At 39.7% G+C, this 19,540-nt stretch overlaps 1 protein-coding gene across 2 annotated transcripts in view; it reads right to left on the bottom strand.

Moving 5' to 3' along the window:
• The window catches only part of uacab (uveal autoantigen with coiled-coil domains and ankyrin repeats b), a 58,716-nt gene that overhangs the window by 12,842 nt on the left and 26,334 nt on the right, over positions 1–19,540 (bottom strand). For both annotated transcript variants that reach the window (XM_042491508.2, XM_042491517.2), the window contains exons 2-11: positions 19,291–19,421; positions 11,389–11,477; positions 8,529–8,593; positions 6,412–6,469; positions 5,108–5,178; positions 4,661–4,767; positions 3,528–3,709; positions 2,608–2,645; positions 2,061–2,114; positions 1,198–1,305 (exon numbers count right to left, since the gene is read on the bottom strand). In XM_042491508.2, coding sequence (XP_042347442.2) covers positions 1,198–1,305; positions 2,061–2,114; positions 2,608–2,645; positions 3,528–3,709; positions 4,661–4,767; positions 5,108–5,178; positions 6,412–6,469; positions 8,529–8,593; positions 11,389–11,477; positions 19,291–19,421 — 903 coding nt within the window. The remainder of the gene's footprint in view (positions 1–1,197; positions 1,306–2,060; positions 2,115–2,607; positions 2,646–3,527; positions 3,710–4,660; positions 4,768–5,107; positions 5,179–6,411; positions 6,470–8,528; positions 8,594–11,388; positions 11,478–19,290; positions 19,422–19,540) is intronic.

A 19,540-nucleotide genomic window follows, 5' to 3' on the forward strand; every position in this document is an offset into this window, starting at 1 on the left:
ATCGAAAATCAACTGAAACCGACATTCAGACCCTCTTACTGAAAAGTTCTGTTAACTCTCACACATCTTGCATGAGTTTCACGCTTTTGGGCTCCATCTCAGGCTCTCACGACACCGTGGAAAATCTCATGCAAAAAACATTTCGACTGCAGAAGTGTCAATCCGGTGAATGAATTTGACTCTGAAATACAGCTGAGTGTTTGACAACAGAGTCGTATGTGCTTCCACACATCCTCATCATCAGTAAGACAGACAGACAAACAAACAGAGCGGAGCTTCTCCTCACAGCAACAAAGTGTCTGAATGAACAAACAGACAAATATTCAGCGGTGGAAAGTGACTTCTTTTTCAAATTCAGACTTTGGATTAAATTATTCAGATTGAGGGCCTGGGGTCCACGGACACGTTGCCTCATTTTCAACCTTTCTCTAACTGGAAATGCTAGCAGGCTGTTGGCAGCTATAGCAGAAGCAGGCCTACTCAAAACTATTTTTCACACGTAAAATGATTAATAGCACACAGCAGAAATTCAAGTCAAGAGTCCTGCAGTCAGGAGGGGTTGGCCTATTATCAGCACAATGTGCTTAAATTTACCTGAAGTGTAGTTGTTTAAGATGGAGCCTTTAATTCTTATATAATGCTGGATAGTTTGATAAATGATAATACATCATGTTTATTACACTCCAACACACCATGGTCACATGAAACCATGTCAGTGAACTATGAGGGCAAAAAATAAACTTAAAAAAAAAGCAAAAAATTTAATATCGATTTTAGGTAAAATCACCCAGCCCTATCAATTAGTTTAAAAAAGCCCGCTCTGAAAGAAGCGCCTGCCGTGAGGATCACATCACCTTCCCGTTATTATCTCAGTGGAAACTGGGTCTATGTGTTAAAGCCCCCCCCCACGTGGTAGTTTTAAATCCGACAAAGGGACTTGCTGCTCGCTGCTAGATCCACAAGTCTCTTTCTGTGTGTCATATTATTATAGTCGTCAATTTACATACTATGTCACACTGTAAAACCTGTTTACCAGTGCAACCCTAATTCATTGCTCAAACCTCTGGAAGGACCCTCACATCCATCCACCCACAGAAAAAAAGCAAGTGGTGAAGGATAAGCACGCTCAGACGGTTTTACTGCACTCTGCTGTGCAGTTTTTCTCAGTAGCTCTTGCTGAGCTGTTGTAGTGATTACCTGTGTGAGCTGTTGCTGCAGCATGTTGACTTTATCCACCAGGGCTCTCTGATCCTGATGGTACTTCCTGAGATTTTCCTGCAGGGTCTCGTTCTGCCTCTCCAAGTCCTGAAACACACACACCAACAAATCAATCTAATCCAACTTTAAGTTTAACTTCAAGTTTAAAGATGAGAAAGCTTGGTCTCCCCCAGTCCAGGGTTAAGGAGAGTTTTTGCCCAAAAATGTACTTTAATATAAAACATGACTTTGAATGACAGCAATGTGAGTGGTATTCTGTAATTTTCTTTTTTAAAGTTACCTATTATTATTTTGAGATTTAACGAGACAATTTCAGAAAAAAAAGATTGGTAAAATCATGCCTTTTATGTATTTGCACTTTTAAGACTATTAATTCATATTTATTTATGACAATATAAGGCCTTATTTTTAGATTGATTAAACCAATGCCTTAAGACTTTTTAAGGATCTGTGGGGACCCTGGTTTAAAGACGAGCAGCAGCTTTGACTTTAATTGTGAGAGGAAGGACTGGCTGACAACATAAAAGCATAAATGAAAAAAAAAGAAAAGATAAAATAGTCTTAACCTTGGATTAAAGCCTCATTTGATAAAAACTAGATAAAACAACAGATTTTATCTGTTTATCAAGTTTAAAATCCATTTTGGTGTCAAGATTGGTAACTGTGGGTGTATCAGGGAACCAAAGACTATAGAAGAAGTATCACATGAATGTTATTAAAACAAATAACTAACTACTGCTTTATGGATATGGATTTCCTTGATGACTTTGGTTGCAGTGAATCCAAGCAAACTGCTTGTGTGTTTGTGTAGAAAAGAGAGGGTGATGTTTTGCAGCACTTACATGTATGATCTGATCCCTTCTGTTCACCTCAGTCTCTGATCTCTCCACCGAGTGCTGGGGATGAGACAGGATCTTTTTACAACTATGTTTTGAAGATATAACATTTCCACGGGTTATGAAAGCTTATGAAACAGCTCTCAATCACAATCACTAGATGGCAGTCATGCACATCTGAGCAGCAGTGAGCGCCTCACAGGTTCAGAGACATGAAAAGGTTGTACCAAGAAAATAATTGGAAATATCAAACAAGTGGGAAAAAATGCAAAATTTTGAGTGTTTTTATAATGCATGCCTTTAAGTGTTTAACATTTGAATGCTGAGGAGGAAAGACTCGTTATTATCAACAGTGGCTTTGAGATGCAAATAAACGTGTATAAACATGTGCTATGGCTACAGCAAATGTCAGTGCATTGTTATTCCTACCCTGCTATATGTTCAAACAGAGGTCCGTTAAAATATGTAAAATGGTGCAGAGAATATCTCTGGCTCCACACTATACTTTACATGGGGTTTAATGGATGGTGTGAGCTGAATGCTGGATGATTACCTGCCGTTTCCACTGTTCCATTTTCGCAGCCTCTTTATCTAGAACAGAATGAGAAAACAGCAGGTTCAGACTTCCTCACATACATTATCAAAAAAAACATGTTCAAATAAAAGAATATAAACATAAAGGACAAAATAACACATCAGAAATACATGGAATCACTAAATAAACTTGAAGATATTGTGAAATATTAATATCGATGCACTTACTGACAAAAATATTAAAAAATAAGGACCTGTTTTCACATATACAAATGTTTTTGATATTTTTCACTATGTTTTTTTCCACGCGCAAACAAGTTCAAGGTAACTGAAACAGAGATTTTTTTTTTTTTAAACTAAGTTAATGTTTGTCTATTTAGACATTTAAAACAGAGCAAAATGCAAACTGGAAAGCAAAACATCCTCCGGGTATTGGCTATTTGTGCCTACATGTATAATGGTTATCATGGTTAATACATACAGTATTTCTCTCAAGTGTAGCCAAATTTGCCAAATTTTGCTGTTGACTATGAGACTCAGAGACTCACTAAAATTAACACTTAAAACACTAATATGAACATGCAACTTAAATAAAGAAAGCAAAAGTCTACACACATTTCTCTTCATCTTAATAACCTTTTACCTTGAAAACTTGTGTTCAGATTTTGTTTTTTGAGACAAATGGTTCAAGATTTCTTAGCTTTCTTAGCTTTTATTTTTCACATTACTTTCCTGGAAATCACTTGGCATTCAACAGCACTACTGCTGCCATCAGGTGTCTGAGTTTACATTTCAGAAGCTTTCCTTCCTTCAATGATCTGATCATTTTTTGAAATCAGCGATCTTGCTAAATATCCTCTTCTTGTATTAGCTAACTAGCTAAACAGCTAACTAACTGCCACAATATTCTTTTATCTTCGGCCTGTTTTGACATCTCACCTCTGGTAGCTTTGTCGAGGAAACTTTTTACCATCGCAACAAGCTCCACGTTCTTGCTAAAGCGAGAGTAGTGAAATGCATCGTGACCCAAGCCGTCAACTGCCTTTACGTCGGCGCCGCTCTTCAGCAACACCTCCACCGCATCCTTACAGCCGTACTCGCAGCCAAGAATAAGCGCTGTCCTGAGGGGGGCAACGAAGACAGTTTAGGAGGAGAAAATGCACAAACTCACTACGAAACAATTGTGTCACTGAATATTAGGCTATTAAATCAAATCATGTGGCAAACATAAAAATTCTGGTTCTTGTCACTATTTCTAGTTATTTTTTTAGATATTATTAGATTTTTAAAGACTGTTTTTGCTTTGTGTTATAAATGCTGAGAAACCAAAATAAGTGAGGCAGGGTGATGTGTATAACACTGAAATTAAGTTCAAATTCAGATTAAACTGAAAATATAAATTAAGACGTTCTCAGGTACTTCAAGTGATATTTAAAATTATGACATAACTCCAACATATAGCATTAAGTCATGCAATTTTAAATCATTATACGCCCAACAAATATGTACAGAAAATGCATAGAATCCAGTACTCCAGTATGTCTTGGTAGCCAGAAACATGTTTTGTAAAAATGTACTGCCGGTGCGTTATTTTTTTTCTTTTTTTCATGTTCTGTTTTGACTAATGTGTATAAGGGCTGCGCCTGACTCAGAATTATGTCAGATTTGGCTATTCAATATGAGCATTCGTCTTTTTGCTCCTTTTTTCCCCAGATAAACTATCAACCAAAACTTCAAAGAGTGCCTGATGTCTGAGCAGGGTTTGGTGAAATGCTCATTTTGCTTTCAGTAATCAAGTAGTCTATTTAGAGTGTTCATTTGAAGTCTATTTGGACATGAAAACAAATGAGAAAAAAAAACATAATGCCACTCATTACACTTATTCATGTAATAAATATATAAATGTCAATTTGATGGTGAGCTGCATGAATTTTTTTTTTAAAGAATCATAATAATCACCTACTTATAGAGACTGATTTGACCCAGACAAACGTGATCACCAAACACTGTTTCCATTGTATTTGCCAGCCCACCAAAGATAACCACTATGAGGGGATGATGTCTCTACTTACTTGTTTTGCTTGTCACGGGTTGTGATGTCAGCCCCTCGCTCCAGCAGCAGCTGACAGATGCGTGGATGACACATCTGGGTTGCTAGCACCAGAGGTGTCCTGCCATCCTGAAGAAAAACACATAAATACACACACGTACATGTATCGACAAAATCACACAGTTTTTACACAATACAGTCCAATCCAAAGAATCAATTTTCATCTCACCTCAAAGCAAAAATGGGTTCAAGGTTCAAAATATAAACTGTGCTCATTCTGCGTTTTTGCGCTGCTTAAACTGATCTGACGTGAAATTGACGAATGTCACTGACAAAGCAACAGCCTTTAAGGGGCTAGCAGACTGATCTATATTGATAACTGCTCACTTGGAAAATGAAGAAAAAAAACCATCTTAGAATAGACCGCTACAATACACCATGTGCATTTAATAAAAAAATAAATTCTCACAAAATCACTGGCATTCACAGAAGCCCCGCTGTCACAAAGAAGTTTCACGCTGGAGGTGCAGCCGGCCATGACTGTGGAGAAAAAAAAATAACAATGACTGCAATCCCTTTATCTCACAACTCTCTGAAATACACACATGCATCAGTCAGCAGTGTCATTCAAATGCTGAAAAAGTGTAAGGATAAATAAGTCTCTCTAAAATAAAGATGGCACATTTTCATTGTTATATTGTAATCTCCTGTTCAACGTGCAGTAGGTCTGCAGGATTATGGCCAAAATAATCAACACATATATTTTCATAAATATAAAGATTACATTGAACAGAGCACTACTTTTAACATTGTGTTACACTCCCGCTTCTGTACAAATCTTTGCATTAAAATATGACTGGTCTGTATTTACAAGGCATCTCCTTGAAGCAAAATATAAATAAAATTGTTTCCAAAATACAGGCTAAGTAAAAATAAATATGTCAGTACAGAATGGACACATATCTTTGACCAAATAAATTGTGATTGTTTTGGTTATTTAAGTCTGTCTCTGAGAGCTGGATGGATACATATCCACCGAGGTCAGGGTACTGTGACACCCTGTACCGTGTGGCTGTTATGGATGTCTGAGTTGGCACTGGTGAAGGACAGGAATTCAGTGAGGTGACATTAGGACTTTTATCCTCTTTGACTTCATGCCTTCATCCTACTGCAAATTGAACTGTTTTATTCAGGTGGTTTTACAAGTTAGTTGTGTTGCTTTTTAGCACAGACACATCTCATGCGCTCTCTGCCCATGATTTGTTCTCTCCTAAATCTGAAATCCTCCAACACAACAGATAATGATGGTTGATGGTTTTTTGTTTTTCCCCTCTGCAGTCATATCCTGGAGAGCTTTTCACAGGCTGCCACTGCAGGGTGTGCACACAGCAGCATCACAGCTCTTTATAAGTGGAGGCTGGCTTGAGGAAGCACTTAATTTTATATGCAGCGAAGTTTTCTACGAGTGGAGCGTTTTAAAAGGTCAATATCACAGCTGATGCTGTTCATTTAATTGTGGGAAGCCACAACTATGACTGCTATAAATGTTTGATTTACTGTGCAGCAGTGACATGTATAATGATGTAGATATTAACATTGATGTGATCATGTGGATGCTCTGTTGATACAATGAAAATTTAGTAAAAGAGAAGTCAGGGTTTCATTGACTTTAAACAGAAGAGAGTAGAGTGGGGTAGACTGGAGTAGATTACAGTTAAGTCAGTTCTAGAGCAGAGTAGAGTCAGTAGCAGAGTCAACAGAGTAGAATCTTACCAGCATCATGCAGAGCGGTTCTTCCTTGTAGGTCCACATTTCCAACTGGACAGTTGTGCTGCAAAACAACATAAAAACATGTTGGAACAACAGAATCAAGCGTAGCAAATGATTTAACTAGTGCTGCAATATCACTGTAGTGTAACATGGATCTGTAAAATAATCATAGATGTATTAAAGAAAGTATGTATCGAACTGGATGGCTGAAATCAAGATAGTGAAATGAGTCGTTTCGAGGGGACTTTGATGCTCACAAAAAATTATTTACTGATTCACAGACGTCTTTTTGTGCAACAGCACTAGTTTTTAAATGGTAGCTTCTGAGCTTCTGAGCACCCCATGTGGAGCTCATTTTAAAAAGGTGTTACATTTTATTCCAACAGAGTGGGGTTTACCTACCTATATTCTCTCCATAATTGTAATTCTTTAAACAAAAAAGTGACTAAAATAATTCAAATCTCATCCTGAGACACAGTGAGGCTGCAGTGAAGCTGAGAGGCAGCAGCATGCAGGTCACATTAGGCTAAGTGGCGCTGTGCTGATACGCGTGTGACATCTCTACCCAGTCAGTCAGCTGGGTGGAGTGTACCACTGTGGTGATGAGGGCCTGCTATGAAAGCCTTGAGGACTCAATGCTAACAGGGGCCTGATGTTGCTGGGTAGGCTTGCCAGCCGACCCCCCCCCACCCCCACTATAAAAACCCAACTCTCTCCAGCAACAAGGGCCAAAAATTAGCAGCGTGCTCAAATGACAAAGCGAAGAGGGGGGAGGGAGCTGACGGTGGAGCATGGAGGGGGGATATCCTATATCTTGAGGGTTTGGGCTGACGGACGGAGGTAGAGGAGGTGGTGGGTGTTGGCGTCCAGCTGCTATGTCTGGTGTGATGACGGCACCAAGAATGGACGGCAGGTTTGCAGGAGGGTAGGCTTGTCAACACCACTGACAACCCCCTGCCAACAGCCGCGACCTCTGTTAGATCACTGCCATGAAGGAGGCGGGGCCAGAGGGGGAGGGGCTACAACGCCATGAGAGCACAATATTGCAGCGATAGCCCCCTGATTGTAAACACATAAATCCCCCAGTGGGGCACGGTGACTCAACAGGGCCTACTGTTGACCAATACGGAGTGGGATCAGCTGCCAGAGCTGTTTGGCAATAATTATTTAAAGGAGCTGAGAGGGAAACTGCTCTGACTGGCCAGTGACTGGGAAGCTGCTCTGTGGAACATGCATACAGTGGAGTGCGTACATACACAACCGGCCAATATGAGGAGCAAAAAACAAACAAAAACAACAATAAAAAAAGCAGAATTATAGCCTCCCAGTTGTATGCCTCTGTGAACCAGCCAAGTAGCAGTTACAGTTTACATCCATGTCTGTGAAAACATGGATGTTTCACATGTTTGTCCCTCCCGGCAGCACAGAAGATCTAAACAATCAGCACAGTTTCAAGGTGGACCTGAGATTACTGTCACCAATTCAATATCTAATTGATTGTCTCAGTTCCTGAGTTATGGTGTTAAAAATGGCCACAAAGGTGTTTTTTAATAAAACATTATGAGGTCAAAGTGACCTTGATCTTTGACGATCATCAAATTCTAATCAGTTAAAAATCCAAGAGAAGTTTGAAGAGATTCCCTCAGGGTGTTTTATGATATTGCGTTTATGAGAATGAGACAGACCCAAAGTCACAGTGACACTGACCATCAATCCCCAAATTCCAATGAGTTCATTGTTGAGTACAAGTGGACGTTTGTGCCAGATTTTACGAAATTTCCTCATGGCGTTCTTGCGATATGGCGTTCATAAGAATGAGGCAGACGCAAGGTCATAGTGACCTTTAACCAACAAATTTTTATCAGGTCATTAATGAGTTCAAGTTGACAATTTTGCAAAATTTGAAGAAATTCCCTACGGGCTTTCGTAAGATTTTATGTCCGCAAGAATGAAATGGAAACCCAAGAACATAATACCTCCGGCCACACCATAAAAGCAGACGCACAAAACCCCTCAAAGTAACTAAACGTATCTTGCAGTTTGGCACATTTTTCAGGATTTCTCAGGATTAAACACCAATCAGATACAAACAATTTTAGAAAAACACAACTAAACTTTACCTGCAAGAGTTTCTGCACACACAGAGAATGTCCATTTCTTGAGGCCAGGTGAAGAGCATTTTTACCTGAAAGTAATAAAAGCAGCAATCAGAAAGTTCACATCAAGGGTTTGTACTGTATGTATTTCAAGAGCCTAACATAATGTGATGCAACGACCTGTAAGATGGTACTTGTAAGCTACAGATTTATTTATTTTAATTGTTCTTATAATGATGAAGTGATTCAGTGTCATTTCATTGGAAATTATCCTTATATGATTAATAAATATACTGATTAATTCATGTAAAATATTTTACTTTCTGTGCCCTCAGTTTGGATTTGAGTGGGCCTGTTTGCTCAAAAGATGCTCTGAGCTTTGTGTAGTAGCCCTTCATATTGTTGTTTTTAATAATCGCCACAGTCTATGAACGTATGATGAGACATACTGGTTTTGAAATGTTCGTGGGAATAATGTAAGAGTCTGTCTGTTCCCGTTTAGAAGCTCTGTTTTCTGCCATCTCATTTTTTTCTCTTTTAAAAAAAGGGACCAATTGTGCGCACATACAGAGAAAAACGCTCAGGTGCAAAACAAAGGACATTTCACTGCAGGTCACAAAGGTCAGGGATTTTGTTGTGGGTAAAAAAAACCCAACACTCTCAAATCGAAATGGTGCTTTCAAAGAAATGAGAAATAAACTAATTATCCGAAGCCGACAGTGTGCAGACCTCCTTTGTGACCTGTGGTCTCTTTAGAACGCACCTTGTGAAATTACTTTTCTCTGACTCCATTATTTCTCCGAATGCCGTCTCTCGCCTCATGTCTTCACTCTCAAGTCGTGACTCACAGGTTTGACTGGCTGGGTAGCGTCACATCAGATGAGTTAATGCATGTAACTTATCTCAAAGTTTCCAAGTTACTAAACCAGTGTTGCAAATACTGTGCCAAGTAACATAAAAAAAGATCTGGGAAAATTTAAATATTCTTTATCATTTTTCAATTATAGGTCTGGGTATGGATAGAATGGCGTCTGGGTCCGGACCCCGGGGATGGGGAAGGATGGCTGGTTAACAGGGAGGCACGCATTTTGGTAATTTTGAAAGGGATGATCCCAGAAAAAATCCTAATCATCAGTCGAAAAACCCTCATGTAACTTAGAGTTGAGCAGTATTTTTTACTTTTTTTGCACAGTTAGTGTGCAGTGTACTTCTGGGGATGTTTCGGTTTCTGGATTTATCCACAGAATGAGCGCTCCACATTTGCTCTTCGGTAAACGCAGCTGAGGACGAGGAGGAAGCTGCTAGGAGGAGGAATGGCTTTACCCAGTCGGACTCTGAGATAATGTTATTTTGTATTTACAGCTTTCAGGAACTTTATATTGTATAGTCACTGGTTTTTGCTTGATATCTAGTGTCCACAAAAAATGTTACACATTACGATCTATTGTTTGAAAAGTTAGAAAGCATTAGCTTGGGGGCTAACTTGGCTATTGTATTATTAAATTGTGTGAACGTTACTGTTGGACTGACGTCTAACAAAACCCTGTTCAGACTCTCAAATTCTATACAGAAACAAAAGGAACGAATATGCGTATTGAACAGCCCAATCCAGTTCGCCTGTCATAATTCTGAGTCCATAACAGCACTGTAGGAAACCAAAAATAACTGTACTGTTCGTATGACTCAGCTTCATTGTGACAGTGCTATTAAACCAAAATCTCTGCGTGTCAAGCAGCCAGAATACGTCAAACTCTGCACGTGTGTCACAAGACTAATCAGTGCATCACTGAGCTTGTCTCAGCTGGTAAAGCTGCGGTTTGAGAACCACAGACAGCAAGTTTGATCCTAATGAGTCAATCAGGAGGCAGTTAGGGACTCACAGCTTGACATTAATTATGTACAACACATTATACATCACAGAGTGTGCAGCTGATTTCACATTAAGCCCATTTCTTTTAATGTGTCACATACTCTCTCAAGTTGGAATGACATTTCCACCTCAAAGTCCAAGTGCGCCGTCACAGTTTCACTTTGGAAATAAATCCTACTGCGTCTCTCTGGGGCGCACTGTCATGCTGGTACACTTTTAATACCTTATCTGAATTGGAAGAATGAGCATCAAAATATTCTTCTTCAGCATTTCTTTTAATTTGTTTATTTTACTCTTTATGCTGCGTTCACTCTACGAGTGACACAGCATCAGGTCATTTTCCCTGATAGCCGGTGACATGTTGCTACAAACTGACGCCTGACACTTGGCATTACTGATGGGTGTGACATGCTACAATCAAAAACTGAGCTGGCCTCTGCTTTCTTTAGTGCTCTAACAATGCGCTGAAGCAACAACCAATCATATGTATTTGTTTCTGGCTGTGGTACTGTGTTGTTTAGCTTGGTCAAATTTTTGTGTAAAATTCCTCTAGAAAGCAGGGCAAGATGTTACATCTTTTGGTCATTATTCAGTCTAATTTCACACCCTAGTTTATAATAACAGCGCTCAACTGCATTTTACTTCTATCAATATACTAAACAGACAACCAATAAGACCAATTCTCTGCCTAACATGTTCTCATCTCCCTCCTAAAAACAATGTGTACTGGCACAAGTATGTATGGAAGTATGGAAGACCATACCATACCATACCATAGGTGCACAGTGTTTATTTTTAAAACAAGGCAACAGCAACAGATTAACTCTTACCAAAGACTTTGTAGGTGGTTTGTCTCTGAATGAAACGACGCCTCTCATAAACTGTCAAATGTTGCTGGTGCTGAAAAGTACTGTGTTCCACTGCAAGGTGTTTTTAGTATGTCTGAGCTGAGTAATATAGTGGGGGTTTATTAATGCAGCTCCAGAGTATTGCTTGAATCTAGCCTGAACTCACCGGTGGCATCAGTCGCAGTGACATCAACATTGTGTCCCAGGATGAGATTGAGACAGTCCAGGTGTCCTCGCGTTGCAGCCAAATGAAAGCTGTGAAGCCAAGAAGAGAGATGGAGGAAACATGAAGAACAGTCGTGTTGTGAGACGGAGGGGGATGGCAACAAGTAGGCAGAACAGAGTAGAGAAGGGCAAGTGAAAACGTGATAGGGTGTAAAGAGAAGGGGGGGTGAGAGTGAAACTTAAGGACAAGAGAGAGATCGCAAACGGACGCCTGGCTCCTCGCTATCAGCAAGATCAGCATTCTTGAAGCAAATAACAAGAAACCTCTGGGTCAGTGATGACTCCAAGGCAACCAGGAGCAACACAAACAATGTTTTTATTCTGTTTTACCTTTACTGCTGTATGCATGAGCACAGGGCTGGGCAATATATCAATATTATATCAATATTGCAATAAAAGACTAGATATCGTCTTAGAATTTAGATATTAAGTGTTGTTTTTTCCTGGTTTAAAAGGCTGTATTACAAGTGATGTGATTTTCTGAATTTACCAGACTATTGTAGCTATTCTATTATTTGCTTTTACCTACTTAATCTTTAAATCCACATTACTGATTATCATTAATCAAAAATTCTGTTTGTGTAAATATTTTGTGTAAGCACCAATAGTCAACCCTACAACATCTTCGCAATACTGATATTGAGGTATTTGTGATTTTGCATGCCTGCAATAAAAGGTGTCCAAGGTTATAATTTTTTACACTCTGTGTCCCCAATTCATTTCTAACCCTATATAAATTGAGGAAATATTCTGTTGATAAAGTTTAGTCCAGGTCCAGTCTGTAGGATTTAGGAGTATTTATTGGCAAAAATTGAATATAACATTCACAGCAATGTTTTCATTGGCTAATAATAACCTGAAACTAAGAATCTTTGTGTTTAGAGTGAACTATTTATATCTACACGTGGAGCGGGTCCTCTGCCGCAGAATCCACCATGTTGTGTCTACAGTAGCCTGGAAAAAAACAAACAAACCACTGGCTCTAGATAGGGCTATTTATGTTTTTGCATCAGCCAGCACACTTCTGCTACACCCTCGGCATATGGGAGGAGTTTCAGATGGTTGCAATCTGCAACCTCACTGCTACATGCTTCTAAATCCTACAACACTGGACCTAAAGACATTCTCACCTGCTGCATATTGTAGTCATCTTCTACTCCCAAAAAGTAGTTGAAAAGTCTATCAATAATAGGAGATATATCTTTTTTTATCCCTACCCACAAACAAGGATCAATTTTGATTTAAAAATATCTCAAATACAACCGGTAAAAGGTTAACTAGTGTAGGCTGGACCCGCCTGGGGGTAGATGACATAGAAGAGTCCTCATTTGGCTCAGAGAGGCTGTTTACATCTGAGCCAGCAAGCTTGTCTTAGCTAGAGATACCAGGCATGTTAAATCTAGAAAAGGTTGTGTACCGTTTTTCTACAGTTTCTAGGTTGATCGACATGTTTCCTTGAAACTGCGTGAAACAGGCTTTAAGGTTCATTTTTTCTCATTGGTGGGTGTGTCCGAGTTGTTACCCAATCAGCAGTGCCGTTTATATAAACCCGATTCTTGCAGGTCTTCACTTATTGTACATACAATTTTTGTATTTATGTTACACTTTGTCTGGCAATATAAACATGTTCACCATTACCAATAAAGCCCAACTGAATTGAATTAAACCCTGTTGTATTAACAGACAGTGGACTTGCGTGACACAACAGGGTGTTCACTACACCACTGTTTCAATTTAAATTGCTACATTTTATTGGGGCTGAATACAGCCCCTGTTTGACTGCAGTAACAATGTGACTGCTTTCTAGCAGGAGTAGCTGGACTCTTTCCTTCTCTAATTACCTTAAATTATATGCATTTAACATGGCATAATGTAAAACATGACAGTACAAACAAAAGCTGCAGTTTGTCCACCTTCAGTCTTTAGCAGGCATTTCAATTACCATTATGATGTGTCAACCTTAACTACCCACAGTGCCCCCAGCTGCATATCTGCTATAAATGCTAGGCCACTGCTTTACTACTGCACTGTGTCAAATCACAGATAAATGTTTAGTTACAACTATATAAAGTGTCGACTGGTGGTTTTGATAGCTGCCTTTTCTGTAAAAACCCCGTTAACACAACAAAAATACTCATTAGAGCTTTGCCTCTGTGTCCACTGTCTTGTTTGCATGATGTGAAAAAACTAAATGAACTGCAGTGTATGGTAACAAGCAATATGAGTTATTAGGCAGGCGACTGACTTCAAGTTATTTTTATTCAAAAGTTTTTAGTCTATACTACAACTTCGAACCAGCAGTTGAGACCTTGAAACTCAACTGTCAAATCAGCAAGGATGAGAAGGCCTTTAAATGCTCAACAAAAAAAAAAAAATCATTTATCTGTCATCTATTTCATGACAACTTGTCACACTCCATCTGCTAATGAGGATCATGTGGCTCGACTGAAAGCCCTACAGCAGCTACGAAATGGACCTTTAAATGTGATTGTTTTGTCAAATTTGTATCCATGTTTAATAGCCTCAAAGAGTGCATAATCGTTTTTGTAATTGCCTCCTCAATTATGCAGTTTCCCCACTGCCAACCGTTCGCCAACGCTTCTCTTAAATCATCACTTTTGACTGGAAACATTCCTGCTCCCCTCCTCTGATTTAACCCACAGCAGCACTGCCGCCACCACCAGCCATGAAGTTCTGCAAAGCACTTGTGTGTAAACCAATCTCAGTCTGTCACCCATCAAGTCACATGAACCTGTTTATACACTAACCCCGAGGTATCTGCCAAGGAGACAGCTAGGCTGTCACCTCAACACTGCTGCGGGTATTAAAAGCCGTGTTGATGGCCGCGAGATGCTGGTTCTCTGGAGGGTCCTGACCTCTCGGGGGCAAACGGTAGACAGGAAGCAGACCAGAGCTATCCAAGTGAGGGGGACAGAAGTGATGTGACACTCCAAGTTCATGAGCCACGCAGTTTCCAGAAGGTAACTGGAGGAATGTTTGTGAACGTAGTCAATAATACTGCACATAACTGCAACCTAGAACTGGGGTAATGGAGTCCTTCATGGCAGTAAGTGGCACTAACAGCCACTTAGATGATTTAGACTGAAAATTATGTATTTGCTATCACATTATGACTATATTCAAGACATCAAACACAGACAGATTCAATTTGAGGAGACTTAACTCGCCCAAGTTAATAACTATTGCCAGCTCAGCTAAGACCAACAAAGAAACCAACAAAACAGCAGCGTGTCTTACTGCTCACCCAGCTGGAGACCTCAGTAAAAATGGTTCGAGATGAATTTTAGGAGACTAATGGGTCTGACTTAAGAGTATAGGCACATTGAGCTATGTCATTTCATCTTCACACCTGCTCCTTGAGTGGCTTTCAGGTTGTCAGTCTACAGGATAGGCCTGCTATTTTTAGAGAGCGTACAGCGAAGAGTAAACCCGAGAGTATATGCTGGGAGCTGAAGCGCAGACAGTGTACGATAATGTCAAAAACCTGCTGCAGTTTCGAATAATTCCTCACTGATTAGTGTTTATTAAATGTGTAGGTTATGTACTATAAGATGAACATCTTTTTTTATCACCATCTACAACCTTAAATCTGCATATATGTATTTCCTCAATATTTCTGCATGGTGTTTTGAAAGAAGTCTGCAAGTCTTCTGATGTATTTATAGACAGTGAGAAGCCTCAACGTCCCAAATATCAAAGCTGGAAAACTGATCACCCTGTTTGGTCAACGAACTAACTTTTAAAGCAGCGTTTTTCATTTTTAATTGAATCTAAATCAATGACTACATATATTATGAAAGCAGTCACTCACAATGAAGCCATACTGAATTGTAACCCGATTCTGTAAACGGAAAACGGCAGAAAGGTCAGCAAGCTGATGAGGAAACATTTAGTGAGCTAAAAACCTTTTTCAGGAGTTTGTGGAAAACGAACTACAGCTTAAACAAAAGTCAAGACTTTAAGTACAGCTGTGATGTTGCTTGGTGTATTTGACAAGTCAAAGTGTTAAAACTCGTGTTTGATGACGTGGTTAGAAATATGGTTATACTCGTGTACGTTGAAAATGTATTAAAAATTAATCAAATTAAACAAAAAAAATCTATGGAAATCTTTCCACCAAAATGAGTTCATTTTTTCAAGATTGATTTTTTCTTTTATATTTTTAACTCATACATCACTCAGTTTCTTCCCCTCCAATCTGTCACACAGTTTAGCAAATCATAGATAGAGATCTATTATCAGTAAATTTCCAATAATAATTTAACTTATCATATAAATATTCATTAATAACTTAAAAGACGAGGGCAGTGTGGAGTAATGATCAGAGAAGGTTGCATACATGTGCTGTATAATGCAGTTGCACCACTAGGAGACTCTTGCTTTGAAGAGATTGTGTTACAGATGTGTGACAAACTGTAAAACAAATGCCCCTCCCTGCCCTCTGACAAAGGCCCTCCTAACCGAGGCAGTCCAGATGATTAACGCTTAAGCATAAAGCTATAAAAATTAGAGAGAGTTGTTTGCTGGCTGTGCTGTTTAGCTATCTGAGGCTCATGCTAATGCTAGACTAGGGCGGTGAACAGAAGCAGCATCGCGGTGAACGCAGGCTGAGAGCTGAGGGTAAGACAGTAGGACTCTGACGAAGGCTAGATGACCCAATTCCAATTTTCTTCTCTCATGTGGCACAGATCAGACATGTATCATGAACATGTAAAAAGGAAATCATCTCGGTTTCAGGCCTCATTCATATGTGGAATCAAATAAAATATGATTTGGATATCTACAAAGGAGTCTTTAGTCTAACTAGACAGGTCAGATACTCCCTGGCATTGCAAATTGTAATTAAAAATACGATGATGGAGCATTTTAATGATGTAGTTACATGTGCTCGGAAAGCGGAAAAAAATAAAAATGGAGGACGAGGGCTCAAGCCAATGGTCAAATACAGAGGTTACCTTTCTTTTAAGCCTGTGGGGCTAAAGAAAATGTAAAGGTGAAAATGCAGGGTTTGTATTGAAACAAACATGCTTATCAGGACATTTCAGGCACTCAAATGAGTGTCATTTAAAGCACAAGATATCAGACTTGAGTCACTTTTAAGAGCAGTTGTAACCAGGCAGTCAAAAAATCAGATATTGGCAACAAATCAGAATTGGGCATTAAGACATGTAGTGTAAATCCAGTCAAAACCAACACAGGAGTGATGAACTGTACGAGCGACACCTCCTATTTATGAGTAAAAATGCATTTTAGTGGTGACAATAAATAAACGGTTAAAGTCAGTGCGACAGAGTTGTAGCTGGGCTATTGTTAGCTCCAGTTAACTTTTCACTCCATCATGTCGATCAGATCTGCTGATTACTTTATATAAAATCCCTCAGTCTCAAGTCAATTGTGGGGAGATCACTGGAGTCGCCTGTTTTACATTTATTGAATAATGTTATGGGTTTTTTACCAAACGGTGGAGGTTTTGTTTTTCACAGTGACGTTTTAACACGGATTTGTTGTTCACAATGTAGCATTATCATTAGGGTGCATCTCTGGACACACTGAGTTTACTGCATGCTTTCAAATTCTACTGCATCCAAGACGCAGAGCACTTTTAGATTCACCAACTAATAGTGTCTGTCTTGGTTTCAAGCTCCTTTGTCCCTTACTGACAATAATTGGATTCATGCAGCTTTAAAGAAAATATAGTCCTTATTATGTTTTTCATGAAGTCCATGTTTGCTGATCTTTTGTCTTCCTTGACTTTTTTTACAACACAGCACGTGCATGCACTAATGTGCTGCTGCTGACTTAAAATTTTGCTCTCAATCTGTCCAAAGTTCAGCCTCAGCCTCATGCAGATCCAACTGTGAAACTCACAGCTTGCTTTAGTTATTCTTAAAAAGACACTTTAGTGCAAAATTCATTTCCGCTAATCCTACAAACAATAGGCACACAGCAAGATCTTAACTCTGTTCCTGTTTCATGCTGCAAGGCCAAGCGGGCCACTGCCTCAAGTGGCGCTCTGTCATGTGGACTTCTGTTGCTGCTAAGCCCTCGTCAGCGAGATATCACCACTGCACTAAAATGAACAGGTGTGATGGGTTGGGTTTACCTCGGTGGGATCCACCTAAGGCCTTTGCAGAGATGTAAACTGTTTACTCAGCTGGAAGCCGTGATAAAACAGTTAGAGCTGAATTAATTAGCTGAACACATGAGGCTAATCCAGGGCACACCAAATTATATATCGCGGGTAACAGTTTGTAATTAGTTTCCCCACAGAGGTCCATGATTACAAGGCATCACCATTCGACATTCCTGTGCTGGCTTTTGGAGAGGCCAGAAGGCCGGAGACACGTGTTGGTCTGTGTGTGGCCCACTGAACTAAAAGCAGACTTGCTGAGTTGCGATTGTGGTTCACTTTTGTTTTGGGCAAACTTGGCAAAAGTGCGACCTCTTTCCATAAGTGTTCAACGTGTTGATTTTATGGTTAACTAGTTGTGGTCTGTCTGCCCTGCAGGGGAACACTAAATAATGAGCGTGCCGATGTTTGTGCACAACAACCGTATTTAGTTCTGACAAATTCTAGCACCTTATTATGAGACCAGGCATTTATCAGGTTGTGTGTATAATTGTATAAAGTGTGTTTATTTACACATACAGGCATGTGCATAATCATTGGTCCGTGCAATGGAGCCACAAGAGAATTTCACACACTGCTGAAAATACTCTGCACCTTCGCTTCTGGGATCTGGTGCTCCATGGTTTTATGATTTAACAAAGCCTTTATCAAAATAAACCTAAAGCATGGCCCAGAGACCAGAGACTTCTTCATATATCTGGGATTAAATTGAGGGCGCCAGGACTCCCGAAAGGCTGCTGTTGGAATATGGTTACATCTAGCAATAAAACTGTGCTTTTGAGACAGCTCAGTGCATTGTTTTCTAAGCCTGGGCCATTACGATCATTAATAGGACCAAAAACAACAGTCTGTGTTAGATACCTGAAATATCTGTGGTATTGTTTGATTAAGATGCAACATCCAAGAATTCCTTGTACATGTTTCAATTCGGTTGACCTGCTTTTCACCCTGCACCTTTCATTTCTCCCTGACCTACCTTTCTGTTCTCCTAATGAAACCCAGTGAGGTGTGCAAATACAACTCTCAACAAAAAACAACAACCTCAAACCTAAGGTTCAAACTGAAAAATATACCATATAAAACACAGTCCTTCAAGACGTCGACCTATCCTGATAATAGCCTGCAGCTGGGCTTTTATGCATCACTCGCTGTTGCAAGTGCCACAGTGGATCTGATCTGAGTTTGCAGGGAGTCATTTCCTGTGGGAACTACACAAACAGTCTCCAGTCAATGTGGTCAAGCCTTCAGTGGCCACAAACATTCTTTATACCGGCTCCCACACTGACCTCCAGTCAGACAGACATGAAAAGAGAAATTTCAGGATATAAAAATGGACACATAATAATATGCGACTGTGATGCCTCTCATATGCAGGGCAGCTGGGTGAAGGTTTAAAGCTGACATGTGCAACAGGGTCACCATGGCCACGGGAAATTTCCGAGGGAGGCGGGATGGTTTTTGTTTTGGAGGCAAGAGGTAAAACTATTTCTGAGTAAGACCTAATTGTGAAGGAATTCCCATCTAAAACTGCTTTATCTGGGAAACGCTGTCAGAGTGTGTGGAAGGGAAACAGCAACAATGTCTGGAATTTGTAAATAACTGAAATATTTAAAAAGGAACAGCAGACAGTAAAAACAAAGAAAAGCTTCTTATTTTCACACACTGAATGTGGATATGATCATGTTTACTCACGCTGAGCGTCCCTCTACATCGAGCTTGGTGGGGATGATGCCCTTCTTGCTGAGAACAGCAGCGACCTTGTCCACCTCGCTGCGCTCCACCGCCTTCATCAGCCGATCATCATACTTGTTCCAGTCTGTGTTCTGAAAACGATGATAAAGAGTCAGACATACAGTTGACAGTATTTCCCAAATCAAATATTTTACCAAATACCTACATAGTTTAAAAGTAGAGTAACACTATGATTTTGTTTCCAATTCGT

This window comes from Plectropomus leopardus, chromosome 1, assembly GCF_026936395.1.
Source record: "Plectropomus leopardus strain MGB_pleo_1.0 chromosome 1, ASM2693639v1, whole genome shotgun sequence".
Classification (NCBI taxonomy): domain Eukaryota; kingdom Metazoa; phylum Chordata; class Actinopteri; order Perciformes; family Serranidae; genus Plectropomus; species Plectropomus leopardus.